At 46.9% G+C, this 22,703-nt stretch overlaps 1 protein-coding gene across 1 annotated transcript in view; it reads right to left on the bottom strand.

Moving 5' to 3' along the window:
• Positions 1 to 22,703, bottom strand: part of LOC121001277 (cytochrome P450 2D15-like) — a 75,396-nt gene that overhangs the window by 17,430 nt on the left and 35,263 nt on the right. The window contains 2 exon segments of the mRNA XM_040432270.1: positions 7,571 to 7,744; positions 20,905 to 21,065. Of these exon segments, the coding sequence (XP_040288204.1) occupies positions 7,571 to 7,744; positions 20,905 to 21,065 (335 nt within the window).

Here is a 22,703-nt window from a genome sequence, read left to right as displayed (position 1 = left end):
TTAGGGACACCAAATGCTAGCTAATAGGGCCACAAAAGTCCTTTTAAGGACTGGTATAGGTGTGCTATTGATAGGTGGGACTTACTGAGGGGTGTGATATACTTATAATATACTTTCTAACAAAGTAATAGTGCATTTGTATTGTGGCAGCAGTTGTGTGCGTCTCTGCTGTGATACTGCAGCTACACAGAGTGACAAACACTATTGGAACAAATAATTTCTACTGGTGTGATATACCAGTTGCCCCCCCAAAAAACTGATTGAAGCAGGGGTGTTATATACCAATAATATACTTTCTATATAGTGCATTTGGGTAGTGCAGCATTTGTTTGCGGTTTTGCTGCGTTACTGCAGCTACACAGAGGGGCAAACGCTATTGGAAAAATAATTTCAACTAATGTGATATACCAGTTGCCCCCCCAAAAAAGTGATTGAGGCAGGGGTGTTATATATCAATAATATACTTTCTACATAGTGCATTTCGGTAGTGCAGCATTTATTTGCGGTTTTGCTGCGTTACCGCAGCTACACAGAGTGACAAATGCTATTGGAACAAATCATTTCTACTGGTGTGATATACCAGTTGCCCCCAAAAAACAGTGATTGAGGCAGGAGTGTTATATACCAATAATATACTTTCTATATAGTGCATTTGGGTAGTGCAGCATTTGTTTGTGGTTTTGCTGCGTTACCGCAGCTACACAGACTGTCACGATACTAGTGGAATACTGCTGGAATTCAATGACAGGGACACGGCCTGTACACAGGAAACACTGGAGTCTTGAATAGTAGGTTGCAGGACTGAAGAATGTAGCAGAGCCAAGCAAGCGGAGCCGTAACCGGTAGAAATGGTGCAGGACTGAAGGATGAAGCAGAGCCAGACAGGCGGAGCTGTTACCTGTAGCAACAGTGCAGGACTGAAGGATGCAGCAGAGCCAGGCAGGCGGAGCCGTTACCGGTAGCAATGGTGCAGGACTGAAGGATGCAGCAGAGCCAGGCAGGCGGAGCCATTACCGGTAGCAACGGTGCAGGACTAAAGAATGCAGCAGAGCCGAGGTCAGACGAGCAATGGGTCAGGGCAGGTGGCACAGGAACGTAGTCAAGCAATCCGGATCGGCAACAGGAGCTAGCAGGATCTCACACAGTAACAGGGTAAACCGCAAGTAGGAGGAACAAACGAGAGAGCTAGTTCGAAGCAAGAAGACTAAACACAATACTCATGCAATTAGTAACAGGCTTGAGAGGTTTAAATGTTAAACAGGAAGTAAGATGGCACCCAGCTGAGACATAATCCACCATCTTAACTGAGGGAGAACTTGAGGGCAAAACAATCTGAACTAAACAGACATAGCAGGATGATTCCTGACACAGACTGACAAAAGCTATTTGAAGAAATAATTTCTACTGGTGTGATATACCAGTTGCCCCCCCAAAAAAACTGATTGAGGCAGGGGTGTGATATACCTTCTTCCAAAATTACTGCTCTTCTATAGGGACTTTGGCACAGGGTCATTTTGAAAATGACAGGCAGAGGAAGAGGCAGGCCATTTCGCAGGGGTGATAGGGGTCGGGCAGGTGCACCAGGCCGGAGCCTAAGTGGGAAGTTGCAGAAGGTGCGTGCGATTACGTCAAAGGACGCACCAAAGTTGGTTCAGTGGCTCACTCAGCCTTCCACTTCTGCACCCTCCTCATCCTCTGTATTTGAATCCTCTTCACTCTCTGCTGTGTGCACCCCCAAAGACACCACCACCACCACCATATCCCCTCCGCTCGGGTCAGAAGAATTATTTTCCCATCCATACCAAAACCTTACCGATGCGCAGCCATTCTTGGCATCGGATCAGGAAGAGGAGGTACCAACGATCGTCACCCAGCAGTCTGACGACAGTACCCAGATAAGCCCAAGGAGGGTGGTCCCCGCTGTTGCTGCCTACTCCGAGATCTGTAATGTCAGTTGTGGTGAAGGTGACGATGATGATGTGTCGATGGACGTCACGTGGGTGCCCACAAGAGAGAAAGAGGAGGAGAGTTCAGAGGGAGAGAAGGCAGCAGCAGATAGGGAGGAGAAGCAAACAGAACTTACAGTGCACAGGAGGCAAAAAGCAGACTGCAAATGTATCTGGAACGAGCCATCCACCATGCACGGTCACATCTGGCGCTCCCAGGACGCCGGCACATGGCACCGCAGTGTGTTTTTTTTTTAACGTGTTCGCTGCTGACAATAGTGTTGCCATCTGCAGCCTGTGCTGTCAACGCATAAGTCGCAGTAAGCCCAACACTCACCTAGGGACGACCGCCTCAAGAAGGCACCTGGCCTCCCATCACCGAGCCCAGTGGGAGCAACACCGTCAGAACCCAAAAAGCCACACTCCCGGCGCTCCATGTCCTGCCTCTTTTCCTTCTCCTCCCTCCTCCCATTTGTCCTCCACCTTCCACCGTGCCGTCATCTCGTTCATCTGGCAAAAGGCAGGCTTCTGTTGCCCAAACGTTTCGAGCGTAAAAAGATGATAACGCCGGATAACCCTCTTACCCAACGACTGACCGCTGGCTTGTCAGACCTGCTAGCCCGCCAACTACTTCCATATAAACTGGTGGACTCGGAGGTCTTTAGAAAATTTGTGCCCATTGGCACACTGCAATGGAAGGTCCCCGGAAGGAAATATTTCTCCCAGAAGGGCATCCCGGAGCTATATGGCCACGTTCAGCGGCAAGTTAATGTATCTCTGGCACACAGTGTTGGTGCCAAGATACATCTGACCACAGACACGTTGTCTAGCAAACACAGGCAGGGAAGGTACATAACTTTTACTGCCCACTGGGTGAACCTTCTGACATCCGTCAAACATGCAACCCGTGGCATCCATGTGGATTTGGTGTTACCACCACGGATTGCATGCAGGACTGCCTCTTCTTCTCCTCCTCCTACTCCATCCTCCGTCTCCTCCTCGGCTGACTCCTCCTTTTCCACTGCTACTGCCTCTTCCGCTGCTCCCCAGAACCACCTATTCACCTATTCGACGTGCCAGGTGAGACGTTGCCATGCTGTGCTGCGGCTGTTGTGCCTGGAAGCCAAGAGCCACACTGGTCCTGCACTCCTTTCAGCTTTGTGGTCACAGGCCGATCAGTGGCTAACACCTCGAAATTTGACAGTTCGTAAAGTGGTGTGCGACAACGGTGGCAATCTGCTGAGCGCGCTGAAACAGGGCAAAATGGCACATGTCTTGAACTTAAGTCGTGCAGCGATTCGTTTCCAAATACCCCGTGTCCAGGACACCTTGCGGCAGGCCAGGAAAATCTCTGGCATTTTAGAAGATCTTACACGCCCATGGCTCGCCTCGCTGATGTTCAGCGGCGAAACCACCTGCCATCCGACGTCTGATTAGTGACAGCCTGACGTGCTGGAACTCCACCTTGTATATGCTTGATAGGCTGCTCCAGCAGAAACGTGCAGTTAACGACTACCTGTACGAACTCTGCGGCAGGACAGGTTCTGGGGAGCTTGTTTTTTTTTCACCGCGCCAGTGGCTGCTCATGCATGAAGCATGCAGACTTCTGCGGCCATTTGATGAGATTACCAAACTGGTCAGTCGCAGCCAGGGCACTCTCAGTGACATTGTACCTTATGCCTTCTTTCTGGAGCGTGCATTGCGTAGTATCATTGATCAAGCCGCCGAGGAGCAGGAGCAGGAAGATGAGGAAGTCACAATGCTGGATGAATTCCCAGGGGAGGCTACTCCATCTTAGACAAGTCAACAGGAGTCTAAAGAGGAGTCAGAGGATCCCTGGTGTGGCTGGGGGGAGGAGACCTAGGATGAGATTATCCTGGACGATGAGCAGGAGCCAGGCCAGTCCACCGCTTCCAGTTTAGTGCAAATGGGGTCCTTCATGCTCCAGTCTTTGAAGAGGGACCCCCGTATAAAAAGCATAAATGGCAAGGACCAGTACTGGGTGGCAACATACTTAGACCCCCGGTACAAACACAAAATGGCCGACATGTTACCAGCATCACAGAGGGCTGTCAGAATGAAGCACTTCCAGGCCTTGCTTTGAGAAATGCTGCATTCTGCTTTTGCAGGCGCTGGCAGAGGAATTTCCACTCAGAGAAACAGTTGCGGGTACCAATACAACCGCGCATGCAAGAAGAGGGCGGTTTGAAGATATGTTGGTCACTTCGGATATGAGATCATTCTTGCAGCCAACCCATCGACAGCCGCCCTCCATATCTAGCCTCAGGGAACGCCTAGACCGACAGGTGTCCGACTACATCGGGTTAACGGCCGATGTGGACGCTCTGAGAAGCGAGGAACCCCTGGATTACTGGGTGTGCAGGCTTGACCTGTGGCCAGAGCTGGCACAATTTGCCATGGAACTCTTGGCTTGCCCCTTGTCCAGTGTCCTGTCCGAAAGGATGTTCAGCGCAGCAGGGGGGATCGTGACCGATAAGCGCACTCGCCTAGCTCACGACAGTGTGGACTACCTCACATTTCTAAAAATGAATGAAGCATGGATCTCGGAGGAATTCAACACATGTGACGACCATAATCTAACTCCAGCCACATACTTACTTGTTCTTTTCTGTACGCTGAATGCATAATTTTTGGGGCCTGTAGTCCACTGGCCTGCTGTCAAATTTATATCCAATGACCATGTAATCTACCTCCAGCCACATACTTGTTCTTTTCTGTCCGCTGAATGCATAATTTTTAGGGCCTGTATCCACTGCCCTGCTGTAAAATTGATATCCAATGACCGTGTAATCTACCTCCAGCCACATACTTACTTGTTCTTTTCTGTACAGTGAATGAATAATTGTTGGGGCCTCGGAGGAATTCAACGCCAGTGACGACCACGTGTTATCGAATTTCAACTATTATCATTAGGGGTTTTTCAAGAGGGGGGATTTCATTAGCTATGTTTTTAATCCAATTTTATATTTTTAGTTCTTTTCAACACATGTATTTGACCTGTATTTGTAATAGCCTGCAGGAAAATTGATATCCATTGACCGTGTAATATACCTCCAGCCACATAATCACTTGATCTTTTCTGTCTGGTGAATGCCTAATGTTTGGGGCCTGTAGTCCAGTGGCCTACAGTAACATTTTTATCCATTGACTGCATACTGTACCTCAAGCCACATAATCATAATTTATTTTATGTCAGGTTAATGCCTAATTTTTAAGGCGCGTACTCCCATGGCCTAAAATATAAATTTTCTAGGCTCCGACTGGGCACATTTCAGAGAATTTCCCTTTAGAACACATAAAAATGTCCCCTGATTATGATACATATTTTTTGTTGGAATTTTTGTCATTGATCACCCTCTAGTATGTCACTGTCCATGTTGTGGGACTATTTGTGCACTTCTACTAAGTATTTGGTGGCTGCAAATATGAGCTGAAGGTTTTTCAGGTTCGCCTGCCATTAAAATGAATGAGGCCCACCGCGAACTTGCGGTTTGAGAACATTTGATCGCGCTCACAAACCGTGTCGGCCGATGTTCGTTCATCACTACTCCTGATGCTACTACCACCTCCACACTATGTAACCTTGCCACTCTGTGGTCTTCTGATGCTGCTACCACCTCCACACTATGTCACCTTGCCACTCTGTGGTCTTCTGATGCTGCTGCCACCTCCACACTATGTCACCTTGCCACTTTGTGGTCTCCTGATGCTGCTGCTACCTCAAAACTATGTCACCTTGCCACTCTGGGGCCTCCTCATGCTGCTGCTGCTGCCACCTCCACGCTATGTCACCTTGCCACTCTGTGGTCTCCTGATGCTGCTGCCACCTCCACACTATGTCACCTTGCCACTCTGTGATCTCCTGATGCTGCTGCCACCTCCACACTATGTCACCTTGCCACTTTTTGGTCTCCTGATACTGCTGCTACTGCAACACTATGTCACCTTGCTACTCTGTGGCCTCCTCATGCTGCTGCTGCCACCTAAACACTATGCCACCTTGCCACTCTGTGGTCTCCTCATGCTGCTGTTGCCACCTCCACACTCTGTTATTGTGTCACTCTTTGGTCTCCTGATGCTGCTGCCACCTCCACACTATGTCATTGGGCCATTCTGTGGACTTACCATGCTGCTGCATTTTTCTATTTTGGCCTGGTTGACATCATCATTTATTTGACCCTTCTTCTGATCTGTCAGAAGGAAGGAAAAATGAGACACACAACGGATACTGTCTGTGTAGCAGCTGTATGGCCTGTATGGTCCCATCAGAATTGGCTTATGATTTAGTAGCCAAAAGTAGGAGTGGGTACAAAACACAGAAGACATGCAAATATTCTATTCATGTGTCATCTCTGTTGTTTTTTTTTTGTCATTAGCAATACTGATGGATTACTGACCAAATGCTGACTGAGTGAAGGTGGATGCTCAACAGACAAGATCCATTTTTTGGGGGGTTATTGTTCTGACGGATCAGAGGAAGGGCAAAATAATCAGTGACGTCAACACAAACTTAATGCTGACACCCTCTCCACTCTGTCAGGGGGTCTCTACTTGTATAAGCATTTAATAGAACAGGTTCTGTAGACATCTATGTGGAATCAGCTGACAACGGTGTAAAAGACATGCGCTCTTTCATGCTATAGTAAGATCTTGGGCCTCTGCACGTTTTTTATACCTGACGCTAACATCGAACTGTAAGGTTGAGTTCACACTTGAGTTATTTGGTCAGTTTTGGTCCCGTAACTGCCCAAATAAGTGAAGTGTGCAGCGATTCTAAGAGCAACGCCTGTCATCTGCGTGTCATACTGACTCAAAGTATTGTTTCAATACCACAGCAGACTCACTATGTGTGTTGTGGCAAGGCACAGTGTTCTACACCACTATACAGGCTCTCTGCAGCCAGGAAATAGCTTTTTTTTTTTTACGTGATTCGCCACTAATTAATTTGGATCGAATCGAATCTTTACGGAAAATTTGGCGAACCGACCGAATCGAATTTTTGAGAAATTCACTCATCTCTAAACATTATACTGACAGTCATAATACAGTACAATAAAGAAGTACCCCAAAATAGTATCAATGAAATGTCAATTCATTCCACACAAAACAAGCGCTAGGACAGATAAGTTGAAAGAAATTTTTTTTAAAAAGTTATGTCTGTCAAAATATGATAACAAAATAAATTATTTGTTGTTTTTTAAAGTGCCCAAATATTACTAATTTTACTAAATATCAGCTTTTTTTATTTCTCTCTGTAATAGTAAAAATTCATGGAAAGTAGAGATTGAAAAAATAAATAAAACATTACTATGTCATAAAGACCAAAATTGGCTTCATCGTTAAGAGGTTATATACGTAGGTTCTCTGCTTTAGACAATCACTACTTGCTACATGGGTCCATTGGAAATTAGCTTATCACAAGGTGCCCCACTGCTAGAACCTAAAGGGATTTGCTGTTATCTGTGAGTAAACCTGCCAGCAAGTGTTCGATTTCCCTGCAGCTGAACCACCAGGGGACTAGACTGGAATGTAACCTATAAAATCACAATGATTTATTCAATACCATAAACTATTAATACAGTGTACAGTAGACATTTGCTTACTTTTTCTATTTCCTCAAAAAAAGCATCGATGAAGTCCCTCCTGACTGCAGGATCCCAAGTGTCTCTGTGTTTCTGGATAATTGTTCTTAGAAAGTCTAGATAAGAACGCTGGATGTCGAAAAGCTTCTGATGGGGTCCGGGCACCTTCATGAGCCAGGGGAATATTTTATACAGCTAAAAAAAGGAAAATTTTGAGAGGAACTTACTCCTTATTAAATCAACTTGCTGAAAATAACTAAAGAACAACAAAATAATAAACTATATGACAAAACTATACAACAAAAAACGTTCACATGGCTGAAAAAATCTATTTCATATCAGTGGTTAAGTATTCCTGATTGACAAGACATCCAGGGGTAGGGCAGACTAAATCTTTAACCCAAGTGAAAGAACTTCTAGTTATGACCTTTAGATTTGCACCTGTTCATTTAATTCACTTTGATAAGAAGTGCAGAGTACACGCTGTACATGTTTATACAGTTACATTAGCCAGCTATCCAGAGTCTCCTTTTGGCCTCTGAATAGTCTGATATACATTAGTATACCACAGGAAAAAAGCAGTATGGAATAGCGTGGTAGACTGTACTAATCAATACAATGACATCCTGTAAAGGAATGAATATGTTAAATGTATTTCTTTTTTCCAGCGATATCCTAGGCCAGTGATGGCTAACCTCCGGCACTCCAGCTGTAGTGAAACTACAACGCCCAGCATGCTCCATTCATTTCTGTGGAGGTCTGAGAACAGCCAAATAAGTGTGCATCTTGGGAGTTGTAGCCTTACCACAGCTGGAGTGCCGGAGGTTAGCCATCACAGTCCTAGGCCTTTGCCTTTACTAGAGTTGGATCGCCATCAGGGATTAGACAAGGCCCAGTCCCACTTTTTACAGGGGTCTGCCTGTCACTTCAAATTTACCTAGTTACACAGTGTACTAACTTTTTTTGGGTAGTTCGATTGCAACTGCCTTGAATCTGTATCTGAGTTCTGAGTTATATTATCATATAGCCTTCTCTGGTTGATTAAGGTGGAGTGCTAATTGTTGAGTGTATTTCTATCCAGGCTTTACTTTATTCTTGTTGCCAGGTATGTATGCTTTTCCTCTCAGATTTCTTTATTCTGATCTTCCTCTAGTTCAGTGTGTGTTTTGGGATTTGTGGTTCCACTAGTCTAGTGTTCCACGAGTCTAGTGTTTTCTGTATATTCTCAGATATGTAATTCTGCAGAGTTTAGTGTCTTTGTTGTGATGTGCCGTTGTATTGTCCTGTATGGGTAGAATTCAAATAGGGTCAGTTCAGTATTGCTCCATTTCTCTTCACTGTCATTCATCCGCTATCCAGGACCAGGATGGGGTAGTTTGGCACCCTAGACGAAGAAGGCAAATTACTCCCCCTAAACAATCAATTTAAAGTAACATTACATCCAGACCATCACAGGATGATGCCTTTAGTCAGTTGTGTGCAGCCCCCTCTGCCACATCATAAGACACCATTCGGGGACTGTTACAAATCCTGCAAATCAGCCCTAAAATTTATACAGACCACTCTGTCATCCTGCTGCTCAACCCAATACTGCATCCACTGTGCTCCCCCATGCCCACAAACACTGTACTGTCAGAAATAACAGTTCCATAGAGATAGTCCCCCCATAGTAAAAGTGATCCCAAACTGCCTTCATTAGTAATAGTGTCCCCAATAGTGATAATACTCCCCAAGAGTGCCCCCCTCTCGTTAGTAGCAATGCATACATATTGTCCCCAATAATAATAATAATGCCCGTACAGTACTGTAGCTGGCCAGCTAAGACCTGTCCTAGGTTGCTAATATAGCTTATATGTGTATACAGCTAGACCTGCCAATAACCTTAATACAGTTCCTATGTTTATGTGTTAAAGACAAAAGCCAGGTTTTTACTGTGACTTCATGTTTTTGGATGTCATGTAACAGTAATATATTGTGTTCACAGAAGCAGAAAAAATAATATGCCTTTAAGACTCATTATATGGATGTAAGGAAAGCTCAATAACACAGCAGACACAACAGAAAGCATAGAGTTAAGCTGTTGTTACTGAGCTGGAGGTAAGACCAATCACAGCCAGTCTCACACTGAGCAGGAGTCTTGACCAATCACAGCCAGCCTCACACACAGCCTGTGTGGGAATTCCCCTAGCTGGAATCATTACACCAGAGGAAAGGAGCTGAACAGACATTTACTCCACTAAGACCTGTGTTTTATGGAAACAAGAGACCAAAATAGGTATTTAGAACAGTTATATAATGTTCCTATTGTTAATGTAGGGATTAGAACTGTATACTGAACCAGTTGTATATGTTTGTTCACAGTTCCACCAACCATACAAATTGCATACAAACTGCGAACTGCTCATACCAGATCATAAGAAATTGTATGGAGTAAACTGCAAACCAAGTTGAGCAAGTAGAACTATTGGTTAACCTCAGATATACCTCTCAGAGAGATCATAAAGTGCTTAAATAACTTAAAGTGAGAGTACAGATACTGAAGAGAGAAATATATCCACAATTTTATGTTGATTGACAAGATTGAACAGTTAAACCACCATCTTATGCATACCGCCATTTTATGATACTTTATTCAACACGTGTTTTGTACATGGACTATCTGCTGCGGAGGCGGCAGTGTTATATGAAGAAAAGTTGAAGTTAATAAAGAAGTTATTTCAAGCATTTGGTGTGCTCTTTAAACCTACTGTTTCCATAGAACGGCTCTAGAGGAATTACAGAGTAATTATAAAGTAATTTAGTCTGGTTATACTAAAAAGTCAGATATCAAAATTCTTCTAATTCCACAGCGCAAAAGGCACTTCATAGTGCTGCGCCTGCCACAAGTACCACTAGTAACCATAATGCCTCCAATATTATGATGCCCCTTCTTCAGTTCCCCCTGTAGCTCTAATGCCCCCTTGCAGGTAAAATTCCCCTGTAGTGCCTATGTATGTATATATTGCTTCCCCCCATAGTTCCAGTATATAATGCTCCTCCGCCCCACTTCTGTAGTATATATATATATATATATATATATATACACTCACCTAAAGAATTATTAGGAACACCTGTTCTATTTCTCATTAATGCAATTATCTAGTCAACCAATCACATGGCAGTTGCTTCAATGCATTTAGGGGTGTGGTCCTGGTCAAGACAATCTCCTGAACTCCAAACTGAATGTCAGAATGGGAAAGAAAGGTGATTTAAGCAATTTGGAGCATGGCATGGTTGTTGGTGCCAGACGGGCCGGTCTGAGTATTTCACAATCTGCTCAGTTACTGGGATTTTCACGCACAACCATTTCTAGGGTTTATAAAGAATGGTGTGAAAAGGGAAAAACATCCAGTATGCGGCAGTCCTGTGGGCAAAAATGCCTTGTGGATGCTAGAGGTCAGAGGAGAATGGGCCGACTGATTCAAGCTGATAGAAGAGCAACGTTGACTGAAATAACCACTCGTTACAACCGAGGTATGCAGCAAAGTATTTGTGAAGCCACAACACACACAACCTTGAGGTGGATGGGCTACAACAGCAGAAGACCCCACCAGGTACCACTCATCTCCACTACAAATAGGAAAAAGAGGCTACAATTTGCACGAGCTCACCAAAATTGGACTGTTGAAGACTGGAAAAATGTTGCCTGGTCTGATGAGTCTCGATTTCTGTTGAGACATTCAAATGGTAGAGTCCGACTTTGGCGTAAACAGAATGAGAACATGTATCCATCCTCTGATGGCTACTTCCAGCAGGATAATGCACCATGTCACATAGCTCGAATCATTTCAAATTGGTTTCTTGAACATGACAATGAGTTCACTGTACTAAAATGGCCCCCACAGTCACCAGATCTCAACCCAATAGAGCATCTTTGGGATGTGGTGGAATGGGAGCTTTGTGCCCTGGATGTGCATCCCTCAAATCTCCATCAACTGCAAGATGCTATCCTATCAACATGGGCCAACATTTCTAAAGAATGCTATCAGCACCTTGTTGAATCAATGCTACGTAGAATTAAGGCAGTTCTGAAGGCAAAAGGGGGTCCAACACCGTATTAGTATGGTGTTCCTAATAATTCTTTAGGTGAGTGTATGTGTGTGTGTATATGTATATATATATATATATATATATATAGATGAAAGACGGACAGCACTCCAAGTAAAAGTAGTGGTGTTTATTCACCCATGTGGATGGCAACGTTTCAGCTCATACAAGAGCCTTTTTATTATATGGGGTAAGCAGCTAAATCCCTGGACCTAGCACCCACATAGTTTTTTCCGGTGCCGACATTTGTTTCCTTTTTATATATATATATGTATTAAGGCAGATTGCCTGGATTTGTGGGAGGGGCTGAGGTCCGCCTCCAGCCTATTTAGGGCACTGCCCTTACCTGGCTCCTGCATCATTGAGGTCTGAGCTTTTGAGAGAGGAGGTCGCTTGTGGAGTGTCTGGAGATTTGCCTGCGAGTCGCTGAATTTCTGGGAGTTTTTCGTTGCCATCAGTTCTGGATTTGGAGCATTTCGGTTCTATTTTTCCAGCTTTACTCAGGTTCACTGTGTGTCACGTTTGCCCGTTAAACTGCGAGTCATCCATACGGTGCAGCCGGGGCCTCACGGTTGCCCCCTGTACCGGTTTATTTCATTTCATCATACGCTGCACCAATGTCACTGTTTTCTCGTACAAGTCACCAGTATTTCATTTCTGTCACGCCTTGTTCATGCACTAATTTGTCTACACCGTACCACTATTCTGGTCAGCCCCCCTGCGGCAGGCATGCAGTCGTTCCTGGGCAATCCCCCATTTCTGTTCATTTCATTTCACCAAACGCTGCACTAATGTCACAGCTTTCTCGCCCAGGTCACCAGCATTTCATTTCTGTCATGTCTTGTTCATACATTAATTTATCTGCACCGTATCACCACTCCGGTCAACACCCCTGCGGCATGCAGGCAGTGGTTTTCTGAGTCATCCATACGGTACAGCCGGGGCCTCACGGTTGCCCCTGTACCATTTCATTTCATCATACGCTGCACCAATGTCACGGTTTTCTCATACAAGTCACCAGTATTCATTTCTGTCACGCCTTGTTCATGCGCAATTTGTCCACACCGTACTACGATTCCGGTCAACACCTCTGCAGCATGCGGCAATGGTTTCTGGCCTAATCCCCCATTTCTGTTTCATTTCATTTCATGGACGCTGCGCTAATGTCACGGATTTCTCACAGTCACCAGCATCTCATTTTGTCATGTCTTGTTCAAGCAATCCCACAGAAACAACACTGCGGTCAGCACCCCTGTGGTTCCAGGCTCGTTCCCCATTTCTTTTTCAGTCCATATCACCCCACAATCACCCACATTCATGCCCCCCCTCCTCCTCATGTTCATGTGCACGGCTGCAGGAGCACAAATGCGTATGAGTCATTCATACGGTACAGGCAGGGCCTCACGGTTGCCCCTGTACCGGTTCATTTCATTTCATCAATGCGCACCAATGTCACGGTTTTCATACAAAGTCACCAGTATTCATTTCTGTCACACCTGTTCATGCGCATTTGTTCACAAACCGTACCACCATTTCGGTCAACAGCTCTGCAGCAGGCGGCAATGGTGCCTGGATCAATCCCCCATTTCTGTTGTTTATATCACACACGCTGCACCCATGTCACGGCTTCTCGCAGCAATCACCGGCAGCTCATTGCTCATGCCTATTCTGGCGTCTCCCCACAGGACCGTCACTCCGGTCAGCTCCCTGATGGTTCCAGCCCCATTCCCCATTTCTGGTTTATTTCATTTCACCCCTCAACATCCAACATTCATGCCCTCCTCCCCCCCCCCCCCTCGTATTCATGTACACAGCACAGGGGCCAGCTGCGGTACACCCGGCACACCCCCCATTTATTTCAACCTCCACTGGGCTTACCGCTGCACAGACATCCCCTCCCCACCGCCTCCTGCCTGTTTTGCCGCTCCTCCTGCCGCGCGGCCGATGGCGCCCGGCCGCGTCCTGGTGCCTGGTCTGCGCATGCGCGGCCGGGGTTCTGCGCATGCGCGGCGATTGCGTCGGCGCATGCGCGGTGTCCCGGCGGCCGTGGGGGGACTCCGGACGAATGGGATAAAAATAAATGGCTTTTCCTTTTTTTATATGCTCCAAAATGTTACTCCTTACAAACAATCACATAAACTTCCAAGCATGATCCACATGATTCACTTAACTTCGCCAGCAACGTTCATGGCCCCCCCCCCCCCCCGTGTATTCACGTGCGCAGCTACAGGGGCCAGGGGCGGTGCAACCGGCACACCCCCTATTCATTTCAACCTCCTCTGGGCTGACCGCTGCACAGACATCCCCTCCCAACCGCCTCCTGCCTGTTTTACCGCTCCTCCTGCCGCGCGGCCGATGGCGCCCGGCCGCGTCCTGGTGCCTGGTCTACGCATGCGCGGCTATTCCGTCGGCGCGTGCGCGGTGTCCCGGCGGCCGTGCGCGCCGCATCTGATGCGGGGGGCCGCCGTCGGACGGCAGGGGGGCCTTCCAGCGCGCCCCTCCAAGTCATATATCACCCCAGCAGCCCCAACAAAAGCTCAGGGGGCGCCGGTCACACAGGGGGCCCCTCCTGCGCAGGTTGCAGGGGGGGCTTCCAGCACGCCCCTCCAAAGTCAAACATCACCCCAGCAGCCCCACACAATAATAAAAAAAAAACTAAAAAAAAAAAAACAGGGGGGAGGAGTTATCGTCTGGTTACTAATAAAGAAAAGAAAAAAAAAAAAAAAAAGGGGGGGGGAAGAGATATCAGCTGGTCACCAAAAAAATAAATAAAAAAAAAATAATAATTAAAGGACACAGACCAATACGTTCCATTGGATTGCAAAACGCACATTCCCACTTGTGCATGGCCATGCGCCACGCGCTGGTCTCTTCTCACACCAGGCGCAAGCTATCATTTCATGAACAACCGTCATGATCCTCCGGGTCATGCATATGTACCATGTACATTGTCACATTTCATCACACTATTTTATGTCTACCCTCCCCCTTTTTCAGGCGGTCAACCTATATTGTATTTTGCACTACCATGTATCCGGAGAAATTTTTCTTACCACCAGGTACGTTCACATGCTCATTTAACAAAAGTCTTCCTTACATTTCGAATGATCCCGTTAGGGTCAGCGTGCTGGCTTTAGGGGCACCATCATCCCACTAGGTTACCCCCTTCTTGGCTTCGCCAGCAGTTAGTGGTCCCGCGAGGCCGACACCCCGCCTCAAACGTACAGAGGCACCCGCCCAACGCGCCACCTCGTTAGTAAGCCGCCTCGCGTGTTGCATAGAGAGGGCCTCACCTGTCACTCCCTTCCCCTAGTCCTGTCTTACAGCCACCGAGAGGCCAACGCTCCTGCCACTACCACAAGTGGCCTCATTAACCCCTCGCGCCAAATCATAGGTAGAGCCTCTCAAGCCGCTTGGCAAATTAGCAGGGCCTCATCTGTCACCATGCAAGTATAATTTTTTCGCCATCCGGCCTAGCTAGCTTGCCAGCACGATCCTGTGTTTCCCCAAGCTAATCAACTGTTTTGTTTTACCATGTCTCTGGAAGGGATAGAGAACTTCTCCCTACCTGGCACCCCTGCTAGATCCGTCACTGCTACCCTGGGAGACGGTCTAGCCAGTCCAGCACCCATCAGATCCTGGACAATCCCGCGCATAACGACGGAGTTAAGGTGACTGCATGTTCCCTTCCCCGCCACGGCGAGGAAAGCAGAGCTTTTCCGGCTGCTGCGCATGCCAATCGATAACAGGGAGGCAGGGGAAGGACCTAGCCAGTCCAGCACAGGGGATATACATACCATGCTGTCCTCTCTAAATGTCATCCATGTCTAAAGTCAACGCCAGGTTGGAGAGGCTGGAATCGGTCACCGCGACCCTCTCCTTGGCAGGGCCGGCAGCGTCACCGGCGCCGGCCGGATTGCCAGTGATCACGTCGACCGTTAGCCTGGAGGACCAAGAAGTCAGCCCGGCGCACATAATACTGGAGGAGGAACCTGGGGTACCCATCGCCACCAAGAAGACAGAAGGGCCAGACACGGTCATCACCTTTCCTGGGTACCCAGTTGGATTCAGCCTCAATGCAAGCCAGTTTGCCATCCGGGAAGATCCAGGACATTCTCGCCCACATAGACAACTACCTTCAACTCAGCACCGGCAACCGCAAAGAACTGCAGTCCCTGCTGGGCTCCCTGATCTTTGCCATGCGCATCCACCTCAGGGTCGCTCATTTATATCACGGCTCCTGCACCTCTCCCCTTTTTTCCTACACGACTCGCACAAGTTGTCCCTGGATGCCCACGCTCCGGCAGGTCTGGGCATGTGGGGGAGATTTCTGTCCACCTGGAATGGCGGGAGCTTGTTTCTCCCTCAGCCGTCGGACTCTTCCCCCTCTATCTGGTCAGATGCAGCATCTACCACAGGCTTCGCGGCCATTTTTGGGAACGATTGGCTGTGGGGCAGCTGGCCTCCTGCGGTCTGGGGTTTGGAAGGATTCTCCACTGCCTCAGCGCTTTTCAAGATCTACCCCATCGTGGCGGCTGCCGTAGCGTAGGGTCATTCATGGGCAAACATGTCAGTCCGGTGCTATTCAGACAACCATACGACCTGCCAGTTCATCAACAGGATCGTTCCAAATCTCTCACAATCGTGAGGTTTCTGCGGAGACTTCCTTGGTTGGCCGCTTGCAATAATTTCTTCTTACATTGTTTCCATGTCCCAGGGGGTGTGCAATACGGCAGCTGACAATCTGTCTCGCGTCAAATTTCAGGCATTTCATCAAGCTCTCCCATCAGCGTCACCCACGGCCTCCATCACTCCATCATTTCAAACAGCTCATTCTGGATTAGAAGGCATCATGCGGCATAGCCAGTCTTTGTCCCACTTAGCACTATCAGACAATACACATAGAACATACAACAGAGCGTTCACACTATTCAACAGGTCCCTGTTGGAACACAACATCACGCACCCTTTTGTCATGACGTCTCTTCCGGGGTTGGCTTCTTTTTGCCACCTCAAACTCAAATGTCATACAACACCATCAAACTATATCTCACTGGCATTTCAACATCATATGCTAATCATACACCCCAATAACATCAGCTTCATGTCCTCGCACCAGATCAAATCCATACTCAGAGGTATTCAGGAAACGGAACCCGCACGTCCAGCCCAGAGGCTACCCATAATCAATCATATCTTCAAAGCATTATCCGACTTACTGGACGCCACGCCTCTTGAAACAGATACCAACTCCATCATCAAAACGGCAATTTACTTGGCCTTCTATGGATTCCTGAGTTCCGGGAAATTCACTACAGCCTCCACGACCCGAACCTCACCTTGTCTTCTTGTCTCCCACTTGTCAAAACACATGGTTCACTACATCCTGTCCTTACCTCACTCCAAGAATAGTCAGCACTTACCCGTCAACATTTCATATTACCCCACGCACAACAGATGGTGTCCAGTCAGGGTCCTGGATGCTTACAATCAGCGTCACAAGTTATACCCTCTCAACCGCTACTTCAACTACATGGTTCGGTACTCACCACCACCACCTTCATGACCCATGCCGGGTCATCCCTCACACAACTAGGCCTCAACGCAGCCAACTACTCAGGGCACTCCTTTTCGCATTGGAGCCACGTTCACGGCCTCCAGTGCCAACATCCTCACTCATGTCATCAGGGAATTGGGGCGCTGGGAGTCATCCGCTTACGCGCAATACATTCCCAATCCAACACAAGAGTTAAGAGTGGCTTTCCAAAACATGTCGGGTCAAGCTATTGATACATCAATTGGCTACAATAAACTGGTTTATTTCCATTTTTGCCCTCTTCTTTCTCAGGCCTACCTCATCCTCGGTTTCGGCACACCACAACCGACTGCACTCATTCCCTGCTTTCCCAGGGCTCTTCACTGTACTACCGTAAGCCCCTTACACAAGTATTAAGGCAGATTGCCTGGATTTGTGGGAGGGGCTGAGGTCCGCCTCCAGCCTATTTAGGGCACTCCCCTTACCTGGCTCCTGCATCATTGAGGTCTGAGCTTTTGACCCTCCCACCACTCCACTCATTTACAACTCATTTCTTCCATATCTTTTCCTTGGGTAGGCCCTCTTCTTTCTCAGGCCTACCTCATCCTAGGCCCTCATTTCTCAGGCCACACCACAACCGACTGCACTCATTCCCTGCTTTCCCAGGGCTCTTCACTGTACTACCGTAAGCCCCTTACACAAATATATATATTTATAAAAATGTCCCCTCTTGGTACCAGTATATAATGCCCTCCATCCCCCTGTAGTGCCACTATATAATGCTGCCCGCTCTAGGGTCAGTATATAATGCTTCTACCCAGTGCCAGTATGTAATGCTCCCTTCCCCTAGTGCCAGTATATAATGCTTCTACCCAGTGCCAGTATGTAATGCTCCCCCCCCCCGAGCCAGTATATAATGCTTTCCCCTCAGTTTCAATATATAATGCTGTATCCCCCAGTGCCAGTAAATAATGCTCCCCCAGTTAGTGTAAATATATAATTCTTCCCTCCTTAGAGCAAGTGTTAACCCAGCGGTTCGTCCCAGCGCTGCTGCCCATACCCGCAGGCACGGGCACCGGGCTCCCTCTTTCCCTCCTGCTGCCATGCGCTGTGCTGCCATGCTGACAAGAGCAGGCAGCAGGTAGCTTAACTGTTGTATCTGTGCTCCATGCCAGAGTTTACTTCCTGCTTGAATCCTGTACTGTTTGATAGGGCTTGAATGGGCGTGTCTCTCCTCCCTTGTGAGGCAGCACGTACATGCCCTCTATCTCCCCAGCCTATGGCTGGATTTCAGGAAGTATTTAAAGGCGCTTCCTGCCCCAGGAAGGCGCCTGAGCAATTTTGGTCACTAGCTTGTCTAGTTCCTAGTGTGAAGGTGTCTTTTGAGTTTCTGCTTTTCTGTTTTCAGACTTTGCCTGATTGCTGCCTGCCCTGACTTTGGACTTCCTGACCACATACTTCCCCTCGGTGCTTGCAGCGGTATCTCTGAACCCCTGGTCAGCTGCCACTGACTCAGGGACTGCTCTGGAGTGGCACCTGACAACTACCCTAATGGCCCAAGCCTATCCTTACCATCAGAGGGTCTTGTGAAGACCAGGTAGTTGCTTAGTCACGCCCCTCCAGAGTATAGCCAGTCAGTGGAGCAGTGAGTCCATACCCGCTTGCATAACAGCAAGTATATAATGCTTCCCCAAATAGTACCAGTATGTAATGCTCCCCCTTAGTAACAGTATATAATGCTCTCCTCCTTAGTAACAGTATATAATGCTCTCCCTAGTAAAAGTATATAATGCTCCCCTCCTTAGTCCTAGTATATAATGCCCCCCCAATTAGTGCTAGTATATAATGGTCCTACCCTAGTAACAGTATATAATGCTCTCCCCTTACTGCCAGTACATAATTCTCTTTCACCACAGTGCCAGTATTTAATGCTCCCCCCTTACTGCCAGTACATAATCCTCATTCCCCTCAGTGCCAGTACATAATGCTCCCCCCCCCTTAGTGCCAGTACAAAATGATCCTTCGTGCCCCCAGTATGCCACAGCTAAGTAAAAAAAAAAAAAAAAAAAAACACTTTCCTCACTCCTATTCTCCCGCTGATAACCTCTTCTGACTTGTGGCCTGTTTTGCCGCGCCCTGGCACAGGCTCCACATGAGATCCCCTCTCCTGTGCTGGGTCTCACAATGTCATTGCAACTTTGTGAACCACTCAGCCTATGAGGCTAAATGGCCACAAATGCATCCATGATTGCACCCCTCTTATGGGTAGTGAAGTGGATCCTTGGGCGTGAGCTTACCCTCACCTACCCGTTGTCCCGGCCCTGCTGCTATCTACCTGTATGACATACATCTGTCATCCAATCATATGCTAGATCATCTCTTCCTTCAGTGACCCTCAGCATTTGGTTCTTGTCAGCCACCGGTGAGTTTAAGTGTCTTTCCACCAGTAATGATATGTGCTTCATTTATGTGGCAACCATCCGGCTATTGTGGTAAGTCTTGAGGCTAAATGAGTACCGTGAGTCACAGTTAACATATAGGTGAAGTACAGCTGCATTACACTACCAAAGTTGTAGGTGTGTAGAGGCTCCTTCTGAGCTGGTGCACCGTGTTACTTGTGTTTGGATTGTTCAGTTGCTTTGCCACTAAATAGTGAAGAGGCTGAGGCAGTGTTTCATGCAAAAGTGGCGCTGTGAGCACCCCAACTTGATTGTGCAGGTGTAGTACCCCAGAGGGGGCACCACCATTCTTACACATAGCTACTGTCTCTAACGGCTAGCAGAGAATCTCAGTTGTGTATTTAATTCCAGGTCATCTGATACTGTGCCTTAATAATAGTGCTATGTCACTGTTATTACATGTAATGAGCCTGGTTGTACAGCAGGTGGCATTGTATCTGGCAGAGAGTGCCTTTAAATAGAATGAAACTTACCATGCCATTCTTCACCTTTTGGGCAGAAGTGGGTTAGTCAATCCTACCAAGGGAGGGGTTGCAGGAAGCTGTTTAGTTGAGTTTTAGAGTGCAAAGGGACCAGACATGGTCCCCGGGCTCCTGCTACAGGAGCCCGGGGAAGCAGCTTGTCAAGCACCACAGCTCCAGGCAGTTCATAGACTGAGTATTACGAGGGTGTCAACGGCTAAAGGCACCTAACTCAAGGGTACCAGAACTGTTAGAAAGTTCACCTGCCAGTTTACCCTTAGCCTGCTGGAGCCAAGAGAAATATCAAACATTGTTTGGATAACACAATTTTTTTCTCACAATTTAAGTTTATTTAAGTAAAACCATTGAACTTTACCAAGTCTGGACTCTACTTATTCCACCGAGCCTAACCCCGGGGAGCGACAGTATCCAGGTAGGAGCACCGTGACAAAAACTATTAAGGCTGCATCACCACTCGGCATTCCTACACACCTGGACTCGATTGCCCTCTGGGGGGCAGCCCGCCACACGGGCCTTATGGATAAACTGCTGAACTAGTTGTTTGCTTTTGCACTGCAGTCACAGATGATTAGCTCCTGCCCATTTATTTAATTTTATTAGGAGGTGATGATTGATTAATAGATAGATAGATAGATAGATAGATAGATAGATAGATAGATAGATAGATAGATAGATAGATAGATAGATAGAGAGAGGCCAACAGCGGAAGGTCAAGAAACTTTAAGCAAAATGAACAAACACCTAGTTTTGAACCTTTGTATAGATAGATAAGACAGACAGACAGACACTCACCTGAGTAATGGGTTTTGCTTCCAATTCAAACAGTTTTTTTAACAGATAAATCATTCTCTGAAATGATGAATCAGTGTATTCAAATCGGTCTCCAAACATAATTGAGCAGATGATATTGCTGACGGCATTAGTAATTACCATAAACGGATCAAAGGGACATCCTGAAAACAGACAGACACAACTAACATAATAACAGTTCTACGAATACATGGAGGGAAATTACTAAGTCTTACTTTAAAGTCCATTGTTGCATTGCAGGTCAGTGTGCCAGAAGTTGAAATGTATTCCAACTGGGAACTGGTTTTAGGTTTAGGCCTCATGCACACGACCGTTTTTCGGGTCCGCATCCGAGCCGCAGTTTTTCACTTCAATGGGGCCACAAAAGATGCTGTCCGCATTCGTTGCTCTGTTCCGATGCCCCGCAAAAAAAATATAGTATGTCCTATTCTTGTCCGTTTTGCGGACAAGAATAGGCATTTCTACAATGGGCCACCCGTTCCGTTCCTCAAATTGCGGAAACACACGGGCGGCTTCAGTTTTTTGAGGATCCGCGGTTTTCAGACCGCAAAAAACGGATTGGTCGTGTGCATGAGGCCTTAACCTCTGTTTTGTGGTTTTCTGCTAAGTTATCTCACAGGGAAGCTGTCACTAGTTTTATGGCTTCCTAACTAAGGGTGACATAAATTAGTGACAAGTCCCTTAGCCAAACGCTGGGTCACTTTCTTTAGCTGACCCGGCTGAGTTGTTAAAATTGTTAACAGCTCCAGCGCATGTTGATAAGTCCTGATATTCATGAGCTCCTGGCTTTCCTCCCTCAACTGCTGCTGATTGCAGTAGGAAAAATCAGAGGCAGGGGGCATGGAGTGGATTAATGGGCATAAGCTGGATTTATAGGACATATAGTCAGGTCCATAAATATTGGGACATTGACACAATTATAACATTTTTGGCTCTATACACCACCACATTGGATTTGAAATAAAAAACAAACAAGATGTGCTTTAACTGCAGACTGTCAGCTTTAATTTGAGGGTATTTACATCCAAATCAGGTGAACGGTGTAGGAATTACAACAGTTTGCATATGTGCCTCCCACTTGTTACGGGACCAAAAGTAATGGGACAATTGGCTTCTCAACTGTTCCATGGCCAGGTGTGTGTTATTCCCTCATTATCCCAATTACAATGAGCAGATAAAAGGTCCAGAGTTAATTTCAAGTCTGCTATTTGCATATGGAATCTCCTGCTGTCAACTCTCAAGATGAGATCCAAAGAGCTGTCACTATCAGTGAAGCAAGCCATAATTAGGCTGAAAAAAACAAAACAAACCCATCAGAGAGATAGCTAAAACATTTGGCGTGGCCAAAACAACTGTTTGGAACATTCTTAAAAAGAAGGAACGCACCGGTGAGCTCAGCAACACCAAAAGACCCGGAAGACCACGGAAAACAACTGTGGTGGATGACCGAAGAATTCTTTCCCTGGTGAAGAAAACACCCTTCACAACAGTTGGCCAGATCAAGAACACTCTCCAGGAGGTAGGTGTATGTGTGTGTCAGAGTCAACAATCAAGAGAAGACTTCACCAGAGTGAATACAGATGGTTCACAACAAAATGTAAACCATTGGTGAGCCTCAAAAACAGGAAGGCCAGATTAGAGTTTGCCAAACGACATCTAAAAAAGCCTTCACAGTTCTGGAACAACATCCTATGGACAGATGAGACCAAGATCAACTTGTACCAGAGTGATGGGAAGAGAGGAGTATGGAGAAGGAAAGGAACTGCTCATGATCCTAAGCA

This window comes from Bufo bufo, chromosome 5 (genome assembly GCF_905171765.1).
Source record: "Bufo bufo chromosome 5, aBufBuf1.1, whole genome shotgun sequence".
NCBI classification, from domain to species: domain Eukaryota; kingdom Metazoa; phylum Chordata; class Amphibia; order Anura; family Bufonidae; genus Bufo; species Bufo bufo.
Note: the sequence above shows the minus strand (reverse complement) of the source record. Positions and strands in the feature narration are given on the sequence as shown.